Source organism: Rhinolophus sinicus, chromosome 3 (assembly GCF_057876585.1).
Source record: "Rhinolophus sinicus isolate RSI-liver-muscle chromosome 3, RSI-T2T, whole genome shotgun sequence".
NCBI lineage: Eukaryota > Metazoa > Chordata > Mammalia > Chiroptera > Rhinolophidae > Rhinolophus > Rhinolophus sinicus.
This window is the reverse complement of record NC_142503.1, coordinates 122,572,839-122,591,261: the sequence shown is the minus strand read 5'-3', so window position 1 is coordinate 122,591,261 and position 18,423 is coordinate 122,572,839. Positions and strand designations below refer to the sequence as shown.

At 38.0% G+C, this 18,423-nt stretch overlaps 1 protein-coding gene and 1 long non-coding RNA gene across 3 annotated transcripts in view; one reads left to right on the top strand and one right to left on the bottom strand.

The window, feature by feature from the left end:
• The window catches only part of PRKD1 (protein kinase D1), a 297,817-nt gene extending 286,703 nt beyond the window's left edge, over positions 1-11,114 (bottom strand). Inside the window, exon 1 of one of the 2 annotated variants that reach the window (XM_019746850.3) lies at positions 10,555-11,114. In XM_019746850.3, the coding sequence (XP_019602409.2) occupies positions 10,555-10,818 (264 nt within the window). In that variant the 5' untranslated portion in view covers positions 10,819-11,114. The remainder of the gene's footprint in view (positions 1-10,554) is intronic. The other variant, XM_074328119.2, reaches the window with a different exon arrangement.
• LOC148758566 (uncharacterized) lies at positions 10,218-16,085 on the top strand. Its single transcript, XR_016020776.1, has 2 exons — positions 10,218-10,336; positions 11,735-16,085. It is a non-coding gene; the product is annotated as an uncharacterized LOC148758566 (long non-coding RNA).
• Positions 16,086-18,423: the final 2,338 nt, after the last annotated feature.

The window sequence follows — 18,423 nt, the reverse complement described above, 5'->3', positions numbered from 1 at the left end:
AAAAACAAACAAACAAACAAACAAAAAAACCCATATTACCAAGTAGACACATTACAGTTCCTCAAAGAGGAATCATATGAAGTGAGGCATGTCTCTAAAATACTTTAAGCAATTACATATCTCTCATGGCACTAATATCCCCTATGAGAGTCCATTTCTAACATTCTTTATGTGAATTACCGATACCTGGGGTGGGTATCTTGCCACCAGTTAAGAGAAGCCTTGTCATAGTGGACTCCAAAGTGACTAGAATTCTAGCTGACCACTAACTGGCACAGAATTCCAGATGAGGTAAGTCCTCCAAACTTAGAAATAATTTAAACTAACATACAAATAATATCACACAGTCAAAGCTGCAGTGTTCTTAAGTAAGTTCCAGCCAATGTAACAGGATGTCTGCCATACCCCTACCCCACAATCTGGTGATTCCTAACTCCCTGTACAGCTCTCTGGCCATTCCAGTCCTCCCTGTTCTTACGATTAACTATAGTGAAATGAATAAGTTATTAGGAGGTTTCACTTTTTATTTAGTAGCTATGTGTCTGGGCTAACCTCTCTGACCCTCAGTTTCCTCATCCTTAAAATGGACAGAAAATGAATATCCAAAAGGGCTGTGAAAATCAGAGATGACAAATGGAAAGAAGCTGAGATACAAACAGGCACACAGTGTAAAGGCCAGGAAGGTTTTGTTCCTGGAGGCTCCCTTCTGCAGGCCATTATTACCAGGAGGCCCTGGAATCTTGTGGATCATAACCCAACTCTCCCGGGACAAGCTCTTCCTAAAACTCTCCCAGTCAAGCCATGGCGGAGGCTGCTCTTTGAACCTCTCGAGATCGGTGACATTCCGAAAATTTCCAGAGGACTACTCTGTTTTGAAAAAGCCATCTCCTAGACCTCTCCCCACTGCTCTTTATGAGTTATCTAGTACAGCCTTTGCTGCTAACCTAGACTACAGGTTAGAGCTTCACTGTCACTGTCTTTTTCTGCCCTCAGGTGCCACTCGTCTCACAGTCCCACAGGTCTTGCCTACTCTAGCTTACTCAGATCTATTCACCACCACCGATTCAAAGCATCACCAAAGCTTAACTGCCACCTTTCCTGCCCTCGCCATTTCCCCCACTCTTTCCTGCTTTTGACAATGGTAAAAGCTACAGCTGTTTGCCCCAGACCATTGTTTGGGGTCAAGTGGCATTGACCTCTAGTGTTACTGTTCTGAGGGGTTAACTGGCCTAACTAATTGCTAAATAATTACAACTCTGTTAGTCACACATGTTCTTAGATGCAGCTTTCCAAATCAAGGATACAGACCAAATCTTTCAAAGATGCTAAGCGAATGTAAATACTCTAGGGATGGTTCAGAATGGAGAGCAGACTTCATCTCTCTGTAAACTGAAGAATATTCTCCTATCTCACCGTAATACCTGTTTTCTTTGGCAAAGAAATCACCCTTAGATGTCTCCTAACTCCTCTTATTCCCTATGCCAGATGCCCCGGAAACCTAAAGTATGTCCCTCCCTGAAATCTGGCCATAATCTCCCAGCACTCAGAGAAGGATGTGTCCACTTTGAGGTATTATAAGAACTCCTGATCCCACCCAAGAGGCCCTATTGGACCACAAGATTACCACCATTTGTCATAATCTGAGGAGTTGAGAGAAAAAAAGAATGATCCTGTTTACTTGATTAAAAGATTGAGACACAGTGTCATGAACAAATATTGGCCCAGAAACAGATGGCCTAGTTCAGTGAATTAAGTCGCCTGGAACTTAATTCAAGTACCTGAACTAGAACTGAATCCCTGGTCTCTCGCTGGCTATAGTTATCCATTCAAAACAAAGTGATAGCTCCACAATCATCCAGTAGTTATTATACCATTAGTATGACTGATTCAGACAACCCAGAAAAAGATTTTAATTTTTTGGTATGTCTAACACTGACAGTTTAAAAGTCTTTCTTAACACTTTAACCTAATGGTTTAATCTTTATTAATGATTAATGGAAAATATTAAGAAAATCTAAAACTTACATCTATATAAATCTAGCTGAATAAATTTTCAAGAAAATAAATTTTCCTTTCAAGTCAACTTAAACCATTTACAAAAAATACATAAAAAGCAAACTGATTTAATGGTATATGGATTTCATATTTTAATAAAGTGCTGTTTTATTTGATGTGCAAATATGTTTTTGTCTGTGACATATCTTACCAAATCAGTCTTTAATTATACAGATTCTTTTTATCCCATTGCTTATAAAAAAGAAAACAAACTCAGATTGTTATTTCATATGTTTAATAAGTCTTTTTTATTAAATGTATTGGGGTGACACTAGTTGGTATAACTAAAAAACTTCTGGACAGCAAAAAAACCCGTCAACAAAACAAAGAGGCAACCAACCGAGTGGGAGAAGACGATATTTGCAAACAACACCTCCAATAAGGGACTAATATACAGAATATATAAAGAACTTGTACAACTCAACAACAAATAAAACAAACAATCCAATTAAAAAATGGGTAGAGGGCCCGAACAGACACTTCTCCGAAGAAGACATACAAATGGCCAACAGATAATGAAAAAATTAAAATAGGAACCCTCATACACTGTTGGTGGGAATGTTAAAATAGTACAACCACTACGGAAAAAAAGTATGGAGGTTCCTCAAAATAATAATAATACTCTTTTAAATGAATCTTAACTGTCTATTATTTCTCTGACAAACAGTACAGTTGACCCTTGAACAACACAGGTTTGAACTGTGCGGGCTGACTCATACACAGATTTTTAAAAAATAAATACTGTAAATATATTTTCTTTCTTCTGATTTTCTTAAGACCATTATCTTTTCTCTAGCTTACTTTATTGTAAGAATGCAGTATACACTTCATATAACATACAACAGATGTTAAATGAATATTTATGTTATCAGTATGGCTTCAGTCAACAGTAGGCTATTAATAGTTAAGTTTTGGGGGAGTCAAAGTTATACATGGATTTTAGACCTGCTTTGCACCGGTGAAGTTGGTGTCCCTGCATTGTTCAAGGGCCGACTATCTATTAACGTAAGCTTCAAATGTCTTAAGGTAGAACATTTCATATGTATGTCAGTTCCTCCAACAACCTGAACCAACAAAAGATACATATAAAGTTTTTTTTCTTTTTTATCAAAATAGACAAATTTCTTGCTAATAAAAAGTATGTTTCTTTTATTAACAAGACAACGCACATTATACTACAGTCTATAGAGCCTTAGATTATCAAGAATACCAATTATTATGCACATTCATACCTTTTGCTCATATTTTCATCATATTCATACTTTTCATTCATTTTATAATATATATGTGAAGAAAAAGCGGCTGCTGACAATTAGGTAGAGAGACATTCAAAAATTCTTGAAATTGTGCATAACTACAAGCAGTAAATTCAAATTCTTCATCAATCAGTGGTTTAGTCAGAATAGAAGCTAATGAACTAATGAAGGATATACATATTATTTTTCCTTTTCACCAAAATCAGTTGGACAAAATTCCTGCATGATTGCATATTTAAAAATCTAATTTCTGTATTTGCCAACATTGCTAAGCTGCTATATCAACTGTCTAGCTTTAGCCAAATAAAACCTTTTTGCAACTTTGGAAGAAACTTCAACACAGGAAACTGTACATGTGGACAGGCATAACTGTGTCTCAATATGTGCTGTTTTTACACCAATTCTTAAATTTATAGCTATCTAAATTATACGATATTCCAAAATGGCCACAGTGGCCATGTAATTAAAGCTTTGTTTTTGTTTGTTTGTTTTGATTATCTGTTTTCTCTGTAAGACCAGAAAGACACAGTAAGAAACAGCATAATGTGGGTTTCTCTACTGCCAAGTAACTTCAAGTAATGCTGTCATTATTGGTTTTCAATGGTACAAAAATATTTGGTTGACAGTATCAGAGGAATTCCTGAGGAAAATTTCACATGTTCTTGTAGATGGAAAAGAATTCTGAATACATGTGAGCAAAAATAACCATTTTTCTCTGTATCTAAAGTCTAGCAATAGAAAAATAAAACTTGACACATTTTTTTTCCTGTTTCTGTGTTGTTCTACCATATTCCAACATTAAGAAAATATTTTTTTTAAAAAAAAAGAAAAGCTTTAAGAAACTGAAACCTCATTTTCAAAACTTCTATAGCATAATCCTAGGAAAATTAAAAGGTGAGCACTATGTTTAAAAACACCGTATATTACCTCTATTTTCATATTTGGGCCTAGATCTTCCAGATGAACCAAAGTCAGAGGCCAGAGGTCAGAGGCCCAAAAGATTAGTTATCCCGAACATATAGAAACAAAGCAAATAGCAAACAAATATAAAAATAAAACAAAGAACTCTCGGGTTATGATGAACTCCTATGGAACTGCATTTTACCCACTCGTAATCCAATGTGAGTCCCAACCCTGCTGACGTGATTATTAGACTAGTTTCTTGGTATGGCTTGACACCTTGTTCAATGATTATACTTTCACTCTCACACACACAACACACACATTTCATGTAATTGTCTGTTCCACTCTTGTTTAAAAGATGGATAAATAATTACTAATAGTGGTTGTCTAAAGGTTTTATAAATGGGGCAAAGACTTCCATGAAAGATAAGAAGTAGTTAGCGAAAAGATCTAGAAAAGGCTTGTGATTGGCTTAGCCAAAATGCTAAGCCAGTTGTTCTCCAGTAAAATTGCATCCCATCCTGACATAACACTTCTGTATATGCACAACTATGTTATCGTAGCTATTCATTAGATGTAACGATTTAGCAAGCAACCTCCTAGCTGGTATCATGACAGCAAAACGAGATCTCCATAAGTCATTTCCAAGTGCCTTCCTCCTCATATCAAGGGTTTATTTGCAAAGAAACTTTTTATTTCAGTCTTGAGGACCAGATTTGAGAATCATTACGTTTCCAAATGTTGCATCATTACCTATTTTATTTCACTTTTTTATAAATTGACATATCATTCGAATTACTTGCAATTAAAAAGGAATTATGTTCTTGTCAAAAATAATAAAATGTGATGGAGATATGCATGTTTATCAGCATGTGTTCTTTTCATTTAGCAATGATAAAATATTACTTCTTAAGAAATTCTGAGAGGTTGAGATTTGAGAGCCAGTTTCAAAATGCAGCTATTCCTAAAATTTGCCCTTATGAGGGCAGAAAAAAAATAACATTACCTGGGCCTTACAGCCATATTACTTTTTAATACGACAATTTTAATTAAATATTGAGATCAGAATAAGATAATAAAGTACACATTTCTTTTGTTAACAAGACAGTATGCTAGCCTGTAAAACCTTAGAATATCAATAATCCTATTTATTATGAACTTATTTACCAAACAGTATATTTAATTATTTATACTTATTATCCTGTATCTTCACAATAATCTTAGATAAATCACAACCATACATTCACGGGCTTACAAATTTGTATTGTCTAGTAAAGTCATTAAAAGTTATTCATGCATAAATTGGTGCATGCAATATACAAACATCTCACCAAAAATAAAATAAAATAAGAATAATTGGCAAAATAAAGTTTCAAATCTCCCTTAATAGTTATGATAGGTGACTAGTTAATACTGAGCAACACAGTCATCAAGTATGGAACAAGTTTTCAAATTTTATTAATAATTTCCAGCCCTACGCCTCACCCTTACCCACATTCCTATGCACGCATCAAGCAGTAGTTCGTTGCAATCAGAAGTGTCTGGACGCTGATGGTAACCACTTTGAGCACCTCTTGTAAATGCAGAAGTCAAACGTGACTTGTATTCATCTTTTGTTATTGGTATATATTGAGTATCACAATTTTAATACAGTTTTCCTTTCTTAAAATGTGTATACATTTTTGGGGGACCCTCTGTATGTCACTCACACACACACACACACACACACACACACACACACACAAAATAGACATTACATGTATACCAAAATATAATCCTATTATATGACTAAACTTGAAAAAAATTATAATTTTAAATATACAGTATTAAAGTTATATCACTTAATTAAATGACAAATTCTATACTTCATCATTAAATTAGAAATCAATAGACACACAACAATGACAAATATAAAATTTGAATAAAAAATATGTACCAAAGACCCAAGCACCATCATTAGTTTACAAGGTCTTTCTTGTCCCATGTGTATTGGGTTGGTCAAGCAGCTAATCGTCCAGCTTTCTCAATATGTGCAGAACTAGAATAGCTAAAGTTAACAATAAAGATAAAAATGACACCACAACTGTTAAGAAAACAATTTATAATTAAGAATGTGAAACAACTGCAAGCAGAGCAAAGCTGCACTCAAACCAAAGCACTAACCTTTGTTATTCCTTTACTGAACTACCTTGTATAAAATCTCACTCTTTAGTTTCTTTGCTCAGATATATGACTATCCAACCTACATGCCAGGAGTCTTACAGATGTTATTACTCCATTCAAGTAAATTCAGAAAGAAATATAAGTTGTATTACTAATAAGATAGCCAAAATGAATGGATAGTCAGTCATATTAATTGCACACTATATTCCTAAATTAATACTGCTTATTTAAAAAAAAAAAGTGTGTAGGGTGTGTGTGTGTGTCTTAGAGAAACAGAGAGAAGGAGGGAGAAAAGGAGAGAGAGAGAGAGAGAGAGAGAGAGAGAGAGAGAGAGAAAGAATACAATGAAACTAAAATAATTCTTCCTTTGGAATACTGTTTCTTGCTTCAAAACAATTCCTTTTTAGTCTATATACTCAAGGTTCCTTTGATAATAGAAAGTTAACAGTGTTTCAAAGTGAGGTCAATTACTGTTATTTTTTTAATAACAATAATCATGCACACTAAGTAACAGAATACATGTCTTTATATACAACCAGCTTTCAAGGTTACATTCTTGCAAAATAAAGAAATAAGCATAATATAAATATAGCCTTGGGCTAATACTTCCAAAAAAGAAGGAATTAATTACATCTTATACATTCATACATTGTTACATACAAAAAAGCAAAACTAGATTTTTCATCTAAACTTCAAGATAAAAGAAATAATTATTAGTTATATAATTCAGTACATACTTAGTGTACATTTATCTTAAAGTAAGAATATTTTTGTTGAATTATCACCAAATTTTTTCAGTACAATTATTTGTCCGCCACTTCCTAAATCTACATAATTAAAGAAAAACTATACTCTAAATTCTAAATAATAACAATAATAACATAAAGATATGTTTCTCAGGGACATATCTTTAATAAGGGTCTCTTATTCATCCCTGTACACCTCAGTTGCTAATTCCACAAAAAATGGCCCATGAATGTTGAAATAAACTGAACTGCCAGGTAGTACTTTCAAAGATTTAAGCTAGTCTGATCTGTTAGTAGTTAAGGAACTCTCAAAGAAATCATATGACAACCCTCTTAACACATTAGAAAACAATGAAAGTGAAGGACTCAAAAGTCAGGAGAACCTTCTGCTATAAGATCAACATGACTCCAGTCTGTCTACATGGTAAATCGTGAATGACGTCAAACTCTCAGCTGTCTCCTAAAACATGCATCCCCTTCTCTCTCTCCTGTCATCCTTCTTCACATTGCTACCTTCAGAAAGTACTTCAAGAGAACTTGAAGTAAGGGACAAAGGATCTCCCCCTCTTCCTTACCTCCACACTGACCAACTCTGCCATTTCCACTGTCACAAAGCACAGAGTTCCCTGCTATCCTGTGATGGATATTCAGCCTACTTAATCTTGTTTCTGCCTGGGTGATAATGTATCTCGAGAAAGATGATAAAAGATAGATAAATGAAAATTTTCCTGTTTAAACCCACCATCCAGTAAATATTTATTTACAGTATCTTACAGATAAATAACTTTCAAATCCACATCTCTAATCTTTCTCTCCATTTACTACAACCTTTAAAAAAAAATTAAAAAGTGCATGTAAGATGTCACCTCAGAAGAACTACTAAAGTATAAAATGAACGGGTGCCCCTTTTAAATCAGTCACCAGGGCTGATAATTTTCCATTTCCGGTGTTTCTCCAGGTCTCTCCCCCAGAGCTTTGGCTCAGATCTCAATTAGCTCATGACTGAACTCTACTTTTCTTTCTGCCATAACATTTTTGGCATTCTAAAACATCCTCCACATAGCAAATCCATCTTTCAGCTGTCCTCGCTTTGATATCTCTATGTAAAAGATTACTGAGGCTTCTGGTAATTTGAGTTCATGGTAATTTCAAGGCCTTTTCATAACCGAACTCTCTCTAAATACACTAGTCACTATCCTCAAGCCTGCTGTACTCCACAGGTGCTTACAGCCTTTCACCCTTTGCACTCATATAGCTCTTTCCATATAACATCCCTCTTGTTAACTACTGAGATAACTGGAATTCACTCTCTATTCAAAATTCCAATTCCAAACCTCTTGAAGAATATTTGTTTCTCTCCATTCTAAACTCCATCAAGGGGTACTTGGGGGGGGGGGGGGAGAGGGAAGGGGGTTGAAGCTGATCAAAAACAGCCATTCCATATTAATTTGACCCAATTTGAATACTGTTCCATGAATGTTGTTGAAATAAACTGAACTGTCAGGTAATACTTTCAAAGATTTAAGCTAGTCTGATCTGTTAGTAGTTAAGGAACTCTCAAAGAAATCATATGAAAACCCTCTTAACACATTAGAAAACAATGAAAGTGAAGGACTCAAAAGTCAGGAGAACCTTCTGCTATAAGATCAACATGACTCCAGTCTGTCTACATGGTAAATCGTGAATGACGTCAAACTCTCAGCTGTCTCCTAAAACATGCATCCCCTTCACTCTCTCCTGTCATCCTTCTTCACATTGCTACAACCTTCAGAAAAGGGACAAAGGATCTCCCCCTCTTCCTTACCTCCACACTGACCATCTCTGCCATTTCTACTGTCACAAAGCACAGAGTTCCCTGCTATCCTGTGATGGATATTTTATTATACATTGTTTACATGCTTATCTAATATTCATTAACTGGTTTTCACCCTAGTAGAGATTGTTGTAGACTACAACTTCCATGAAGAGAAGCCTTTCAGTGCCTAGGAGAGGACTCCTGTTCGCGAACAACAGACATTCATTCCATCTTTGATGAGGAGGAGGCACCTGATGTGACTTGTACCAGAATTAGACAAAATATGTCATTTACCTGGAAGTTGGAAAAAATTGAGTCATGTGTAATATAAAAATGTCATTTCATTCAATAAACAAAAATCCCTAGCTCTCATTGTTACTTTAGTCTGGCATCCAGAACTTTCACATCTTCCTAGATTGGTGATTTTTCCCTGGGGCTTTTCCTAATATTCCTGTGCTCAGAGTCACAATTCACAACGCTCAGGCTTAACAACCTCTGTTCCAAATAGTTTAAAGAAAGCATTCATGATTATTCAAGTGATTTTTTTTTTTTTAATAAGGCAAGTACTAGCCAGTTCTCCAGGGTTGAAATTCAGCACCTTTTAGAGACCTCTGTCTCCACCCCCTAAACCTTGGCTGTTTACACTAAGACGACTGGCGCCAGGGTTCCCCTCCCCTTTACATTCTTATCACCCCCTTCCATGCAACATCCCTCTGAATGGCTACAGAAACAACCTGAAATTCAGAATTACATTATTAATAGTTGTGAGCGGGCTGGAGGCCTGGTGGCCTGGCCCAGGAAAACGGCCCGTTTTCCAACCTGCCTTTGGCAGCCGCTGTCCAAAGTCCCACACCTCAAGCACAAGGGCATAGCCAGCCTTGGAGTCCTCCTGGGCAGTACTCACACCCTTTAAATCCCTGTGCCCCCACTTCAATGTCCCACTATTGGTGCCCCAAGGATGAAAAACCAGAAGGCTACAACTTTCAGATTGTATAGTTGAAAAATCTGCTCTCATGTTCACACAGAGGTGGGTAGTTGTGGTCTGGTCAGCTGTTTTCACAGCTGGCCGAGTCAATCATCCTCTCTTAAGAGCTTATTGGACAGGTGAGAAATTCCTCATCTCCAGTCTATTCCAGGAACTCCTCAGCATCAATCAGAGCTAGGAGAGGGGCCTGAAGGGGAAGGGAGTGGTGCTGAAATCGTGCTGAGCGTGTCCCAGGGGGGAACTTGGTGCAGGGAGGAGGATGCCGGCGCCAGGAATGTGCTGGTCCAGGGTTCAAAGGGAAGAGACGTGAGAGCCTGGAAGTCTTGGGGGTAGGGAGAGGTGCGACGAGAACAGGGCAAGATACCTGGAAATGTCCTGAGAAGGATGTAAATGGGTGAAGAGGGCGCAGATAGGAGAGAAATCGCGAATGTAGGTAAGATGAGGCAAGGGGAGAACTGGACTACAGAGTGCAGTGCCTCGGATACGGCCGTCCAACCTAGGCGGGTGCCAGACCCTTCCAAGAGCGCTGGCCAGGCTGACTCCCGGCCGAGCCCTCGGACTCGGAAAGTCGGGGAGGCGAGGGGCGGGCGGACGGGCAGCGCCCCCTGCCCGGCGGGAAGGGGCCGTGCTCGGGGCTGCGCGGCGCCTTACCTTCTGGTCGACGATGGAACAAGCCATCTCGCGGACGTGCGCCAGGCTGTAGTCCCCGGACGAGTCCTGCAGCAGCAGCACCGGCTCGCGGCTCAGGCCGATCTGCAGATGGAACGAGATGCCCCCGGCCGGCGCGGCGATGGGAGCCAGGAAGGGCGCGGGCCCCGACCCCGACCCCGGGACCAGCGCGGCGGCCGCTGCCGCCGCCACCGCGGCCACGGGCAGCAGCGGGCTGGGCGGCCGCAGGACCGGAGGGGCGCTCATCGCTCGGCCGGGCGCGCCAAGGGCCGCGGCAGCCGAAAAGTTTTGCTGTGGCGGAGCCGGAGCTTCTTTCTCCAGAAGCGGAGGCGGAAAATAAAAACTTTCCGGAAAAGTCCCCGCGCGGGGGAGGGCGAGGGGCTGAGGTTCGGGAGGGAACAGGGAGGAGGGAAAATGGCCGAGGCGGGACGATTGCGCCGCCGGGAGCGCGGGCACCGCGCGAGGGAGGCGCCGCTGCCGCCGAGGAGCAACCGCCGCGGCGCGCTCGGAGGGACAGGGCGGCGGGTCAGCGCGGCCGGGCGCCGGGCGGGGGCGGGGCAGGGGGCGTGAGGGGCGGGGCAGGGGAGCTGGGGGCGGGCACTGCGCAGCCACCACCCGGCAGGCGCGGGAGCCGCAGGAGCCGCGGCCGCGCGGCCGCAGTGGCCACAGGTTGCCGGGTCGCCACCCGTGGTTCCCCGGGCCTGAGCCTCCCCTGGTCGAGGCCGGACCCATCAGCGGGGCTCAGGGCCGCCTCCGCGGGCACGGTCCGCCTCTCCTCGTGGGGACTCCAGTCTCTGCTGGCCGGGCTACCCGACTGCGGGTGGAAGGGACGGGGCGCATCTCCTCCGACCCGCTGCTCAGGGCCACTAGCTTCCCGGTCCCCACAGTCCCCTCCACCTCTTCCAAATGCCCGAGGACTATGCACTTCCCTGTGAGGTGATCTGTGATGGAGGCAAGAATGCCGAGCCCTGCTGTTCACCTAGGGTCTTGCCTTCGGAGTGTCAAGGGAGGATGAAAATAGAGGGTCTTAGGAAGCCCATTTACATCCCGGCTCCTTCTAGGAGCCCTGGGGTTTGTTGCCAAAGAGTAGGAAACCAGTCCACGGAGGAAACGTATTTAAACTTATCTCTACTTTTTTTTTTTTTTTTTCTCTCTGACACAGCCTGATACCCAACCCCACCTACTCCACCACAGCTCCCAAGGCACCAGACAGACACAAGTGGCTGGGATTCAGGAAAAGGCTTTTTTGAAAGAAAGACATTGTCTACATAAAGGCAGGAGGAAACTCTGATGCGGCCTCTTTTTCCCTTTACCTTATCCTCTGTGCCTGGAGCTTCTAGTTCTGGAGCCTTAGAAACTGTTTCCTTTCCTCTTCCTATCACTGTAAAGCCGGCCTTGTAGGCTTGGTGCTCCCAGCTCCACCCAGCGCCCCCACCATCACTAGCACCACCATCAAGTTTGGGCACCGTCTGCTCTAATTTTGATAGTGTTTCTTGTTGCTGTTGTTTTAGTGGCGGTGGGAGGTAGGGATGCTTCCCAGTCTTTGAAGATTAATTCTAATCTCCCACCAAGGTGGGCTCCATGGGTGTGTGGCGGCGCAGGTGCACCGGGCCGACCTTAGAAAGGCCCCGTTCCCTGTTCCCTGTCACTGTCAAGGTGGCTCTGCCACCTGTCACTGTCAAGGAATTTTTTTTTCATTTTGTAGTGGGCCAGGCAATTATGTAGCCAGTCTTGCTGCCCACTTCTCCACTTCCCTAGTCCTTCGCCTTACACAAGCACACACGCGCATACCCAAGAAAACTATTATGCACGTTTCTTTTTGTATTTGGTTACATTTTATTTTTCGTTCTGCTTTGTTTATTTGTTTATGCCTTGACCTCAGTTTCTGGCCCAGAATAGGGCACTGCAAGGTGGTTTTCTCTTAGAGCCTCGTTCCAAGGGTCAGTAATGGAGCCTTGAGGGTCCCCAACAACATTGTGTCATTCACTGCTCTAGTAGAGAACTGAATTTGTTCTCTTTGGATTTGGTGGTGTGAGAAGGTCTATGTGTGTCTTGGCATTTTTCCTGCTTACTTACTTATGTTCTCTTCACCTATGGTAAAGTATAATTTTCCTAATGTACCAGGTTCAGCTAAGCTAGGAGAACAGTGGGAATATTCTTGATATTAAAATGTCCTTCCGAATTCTCTAGGAAGTATTTTTATTGTCAGAAAATGTATTTCACTTTCTTTCAAAGTTAGAATAAAGTCAATATTCCCACAATTCCTTACTACCAGAAGAAAAAGTTTGCTAGTCAATTTACAAGGTACCTACAAAAGCCAATTTTGCTTGAGGTTCAGGAGAGCTGAAAACATTCATGTTCTGTAGATATTGCAATGATATATTAAAGCCTTCTCTGTGCCAGGCACGGTACGGTCACCATGTGTGCAGTGGTGAAGACAAACAGTGTCCCTATCGTAACAGATCACATTAAATAAGATTATTTCTGATAGTCATAATTGAAATGAATAAAAATAATGCAATGGTAACGAGAGTGTCTTGTGGAGAGGAAGGTGGAGAAAGGGGCACTACTTTGAATGGGATATAGGGATGGGAGAAGGCTTCACTGAGTTTACATTTGAGCCAAAACCTGGATAATGGAAAGGAGCCAGCCTGAAGAATTACACTCTATGCATAGGATATAGCTAGTTCAAAGAGCCAAACACAGGTATGTACTTGGCATTTTCAAGGTCCTGGAAAAGAGGTGCAAGTGGGTAACATGAAATCAGAAAAGCCAGATCACAATGGGTCTTGAAAGCCATGGTAAAACATTTTTATTCTATTCTCAGTGCACTGCCACAGCACTGGAACATTTTAATCCAGGGATCAATAAAATTTAACTAGCATTTCTTTAAAAAGATCACTCTGGCTACTGTGTATAAGAGAAATGAGTCAAAGCAGATGATTGAGACAGAGAAGATAGGGAGGGAACAAGTTTGGGGAGAAATGTTTTTTCTGCTTTGACTGTGTCAAGTTTGAGATGCTAGTAGCCATTCAACTTAGAAATAATGACTAGAGCTTAATAGAGCCCAGAGGTCAGGAAAGAGAGGAGGACCAGAAATACATTTAGATGGAAATCATCAGTATAGAGATGTTTCAAAATGAGATTTCTAGAGAGATAGGGCTTAAGGCACTCATCAGTTATATGAGACTTACATGAATTTAGATGCTCTACTTAGGCAAAAATAAACTGGGTGAATAGCTGTTTCTTACAGTCTGATTTCTTTTGTAGGGTGTTGGAAATAATTAAAAAGGAAGCAGGGGCACAGGAGGGAATTCTAAAGAAGCCATGGAGAATTAAAATTACTTTTAAGCAGCTGATAAATTACTGAATGCAAAAGAGTGAATAAAGAGAAACAAGAAGAAAAAAAATCGCAAAACCACTGCAGCTCCCCATAACAAGCAGAAAATGCCCATGGAGTTGGTTATTGCCATTTCTACAGTAGGCACCTGAGATTTGACAGTTTGCCAACTACTACCCACTTCTACTGAATGACAAGAGAATGAACAATAGATAATACCTGAAAGGAACCCAGTATATATATATATATCTCTAGTGACTCTGAAATTATACATAGAAAACTCGAAGGATTTGAGAAAATTCAGTGGGGTTAAGTCTTTCTGGATGTTTGAACTTTGGAAAAGAAATGAGGATTTAGAAAGCAAATAGCTATTTATATAAATTATAGTCATGAAATAGGATTTCATTTTTTGAATCATGGCTAACGTTACTGGAATAATGGACTTCTGGCAGTGGCTTGGAATACCATCTTACAAAGAAGGTTCAGTGTTTAATGCCCTAATCAAGACTCCCTGCAAAAGTGATGTGGGTAGGGTATGCAGAAGTATGCGGAGGTACTTATAGCCCTTTCTAAAGATGAATGATAATTTTATTGGATGTTCTTCAAAAGAGGGTTGGATGTTGAAATAATTTCAGAAATAACTTCATAAGCTTCATTTTTCTTGTATAGCTTATAAGTTAAATCAGCATTTAAATTCTCAATATAAATTAACATTTATAAAACACTGAGAATTCCTCCACAAATGTTTTATTTCATTTAACTCATTACTTTCTAGACATCTTTTTTTTTTAACCTCAGAACCCCACTGTTTTTTTGTTGTTGTTTGACCATGTAATGTATCTTAAATTTTCACATAGCTAGTATTCCACAGAACACACTTTGGGAAACGGACTACTTACTATACAACAAATGTAAAAGAATTTAGGTTAAAAATTGAAGGTAAAGAAAATTGCTCAGATAACTAAAAGCAGATACTTTGAAGAATAGCATAAATTGCGAAAACAGATACATAATATTGAGAGTGTCCAGTCATTCACAATTAATAATTAGAAAAAGGATTGAGAATAACCTCATTTGAATAGGAATCATTCTAGAAGCACTATATGCTTTGTCCAGATGAAATAGACATCAGAGAAAGAAAAGTGAATAGAAAACATGCAAGTCTATGGCTGAAAGGATCATATCCCCTAGTACAACCATTTTATAGCCTAAGAAACTGAGGAGCAGAGAAATTACATACCAACATGGAAATCAAAAATTTAAAGGAAAAGTGCAGCTCCAGGATGTCCTCCTTTTTAAACAACTGAGCACTGGAAGTTGTAAGCATGAGGATAAAGATCACAGATGGATGGATCGGTGGATGATAGATGATTCATGTATATGATAAACATTTGTATACTGTTGTTGGTTTGCTTAAGAGTGTTCATAAATAATCATCTGTAAGACCATGTTAAATAAAGATAATGTCACCAAACTGGCACAACAGAAAAACTCCTAGTGGAGACATCAACCATACTGACGTCAGCCAAAATCTTCTTCTGCTAAACCCTGAACACCTGACAGACTGTTGCCTTACCTTGCTGATGATGTCATGGAAAACAAAAGGGAAAGGAAGTAAATTTGAGAAGTTAATTTTCACCAAAGGAAAAATTTATTTATTCTATAAGAAACCAGATTTCAAAAATTCAAAGAAAACATAGGTGTGATCCTAGAGTCAGAGACCCCAAATAGGACAGGAGGACCTCAAAAACAAGATTTCAAATATAAAATCACAAGTGATCCAGGTGAGGAATAAACTTAGACACTAGTGTAACTACACTTTAAGTTCTGGATGAGTACAGATCTGCAAAGAGAATGATGAAAATAGACCTAAGCTACTATATGAGCAAAAATAAATAAAAATAAAGGTTATATAAAGCTAAAAATAACATGTACTAGCTATATGTAAGAGTGCAAAGTTTTTAAATGCGCTTCCACTGAATATTTAATTTATAGGCAATAATTGAATTTTTCATTTTAATTTTTACTTACGCTAGGTTAAACATTTTAATGTGCTTATTGATCACTACTTGTATGTCTTCTTTTTTGAATATTATATTCTAAGTTACCTATATGTTTTTATATTGAATATTCCTTTTCTGCTTATTAATAAAAGACTGTTATTTATAAAGAATGGTATTCCATTGTAATATATAAAAGGCAAATGTTTTTCGTCCTTAATCTTTTAATTTTTATGGTATTATAGCTTTCATGCTGCTTTATAAATATCTTTTTCTGCCTTTCCTTATATTTCTTGGAAAGGTATTCCCTAAGCTGAGATCAGAAAAATATCTATCTATAGATTTTATTTTCCATTATTTATGTTACTATTATTTTGTTTTTTAAGAACTGTAATCAATCTGGAAGCTATCTGAGTACATGTATTGATTTCTAGACCTATTTTTTCCTAAAAAGTCAATTGTCTCAGCTATTGGAGGACATTTTTATTTGCTTTTATATTCATCAATGGGTTGAAAGAAATAAATCCAGCTTCCAGTGTTTAGCTTCAAGTTTTAAAAAGTATCCTTTAACCTATTTTCTCTAATTTGTAAAGTTACAAATGAACTGTAAATTTTGTTGTCCAAAATGTTGAAACTTTTACTTTTCGCACTCATACAGACTACTTACAGTTACATTTCTATTTCATACCATTTTATTGTTGTTAGACTTATTTCCCGAAACATTGTTTCTTCCTGGACAGTAACAACTTTGACTCGGCTGTTCGAACAAGAATTGAAATCTGCTGGTTCCAAGGTATCATAAAATTTGTTCGGATTCCCTGTAGAAAACAGAATGAAACACTTTTTTCTTGGACTTTAATATATTAAGCAAGAAGGCTATTGCTTATAGTTGCCAACTCTAATTGTGCACATTGGCTTTTATTAATTCCAACATTCAAATCCAGAATCCATTAACAGCAGCACATTTGTGTTTTTATAAAGATACGATTCTTCTAATTTGATTTTCAAGGCCCATTGGTTCCACAGATACAAACTTTTCCTCCTTTCTTATTGCTTTTTATTTGTTTTCATAGCTACATATTTTTCAACTATGAATATCAAATACGTCCCATTAGTTGATAATATTCCATAACCTAATTTATCCTTTTCAGCATATATCATTTTGTGAGACTGTATACTCTTTTATTCAGTACGTTTTATATAGCAATGATTAAATTTTGAAAAATTAGTAAGAAAGAATAAAGGCGGTACAATTAATCCAAAGTCACTTATTGGGTTCCTTCCTGGAAAAAAAGTATTTTTGAGCTGAAATTTCTTGTGTGGTTTCTGATGCTTGATTTGGAAAATGAACTTTTTAAGGGAAAGAACCTGGCAGATTTATTTCCTTATGATGTAACCAGGAAAAATTGTTTTAATAGTTTGAGAAAAAATAATTTGCTTTTCTTGGCTTAGAAAAAAATTTAAATGGTATTATTTCTAAAATTCACTTATTACTATAAAATTCATATTGCTGTAGGATGAAAGTCTGCATATTACAATGAGGTTAGTTATATGGAATTAAAGCCATATTTTATCTAGTTATCATGCTGCATTTTATTTATTAATTCTTATCCTCAAATATATAATCCTAAAAAATCATATTGTTCTATCCACAGTAAACCTTCTTTCCCATACTTGACTATTTTTAAATTGAATTATTTACACATTTGATCACATGCATTAAAACTGAAAATCTCTGTCTCATACAGCTTTACTTAGAATATTTACTTCTTGAATTAAACATTAATTTTACTTTTATTTTAAATATTTTAAAATATTTATAAGACATTGTACATACTTTTTATGAATATATCTTGTTTTGTTCAATCAGTTCATCATCCAGACCATCAAGGAAAAATGAAGTCCTCATAAACTGAAAAAAGGAAAAAAAAATCATTAAATTTTAGATTTGTTTCAGAATGCATTCAAGAAAAGAATTATGTACATACTCTTTTAGATGAAAGAACATTCTAGAGTACCTTAACCTTTGAACTTTGCTGCTCTGGTTGAATGCCAAAGTTGATAAGTGTAGACAATGATTTTTGAATGCTTGTTAATTTATCTGTGCAACAGCAGTCCTATCACTGCCCAGCACATCTTTGTCTTCCCTTTATTTTATTTCAACACATGTTCATCTACAACTAACCATGTAAGTTGCACTTTAACAAAAAAAATTAGTTATTGAAATAAATTTTACTTGCTTTGGAGAAATAAAACGATTTAAATCACCAATAAGGAATATTCATTTTAACCTTTATTTCCTTTACCAAACATATTGTCTTTGTTTTTATATAAATATTAAATAGCTCATAATTAAATGATAAATGCATGTGGTTTTAATTTATGATCACCTGTGTCCTTTTCAAAGCTCAATAAAGCCATTTTAATAAATACGTAGTACAACTATCTGGACTAATATCTCTGGTTTCCACTGTAATATTTAGCTCTAAACTTCCTCACAGCCAAAACAAA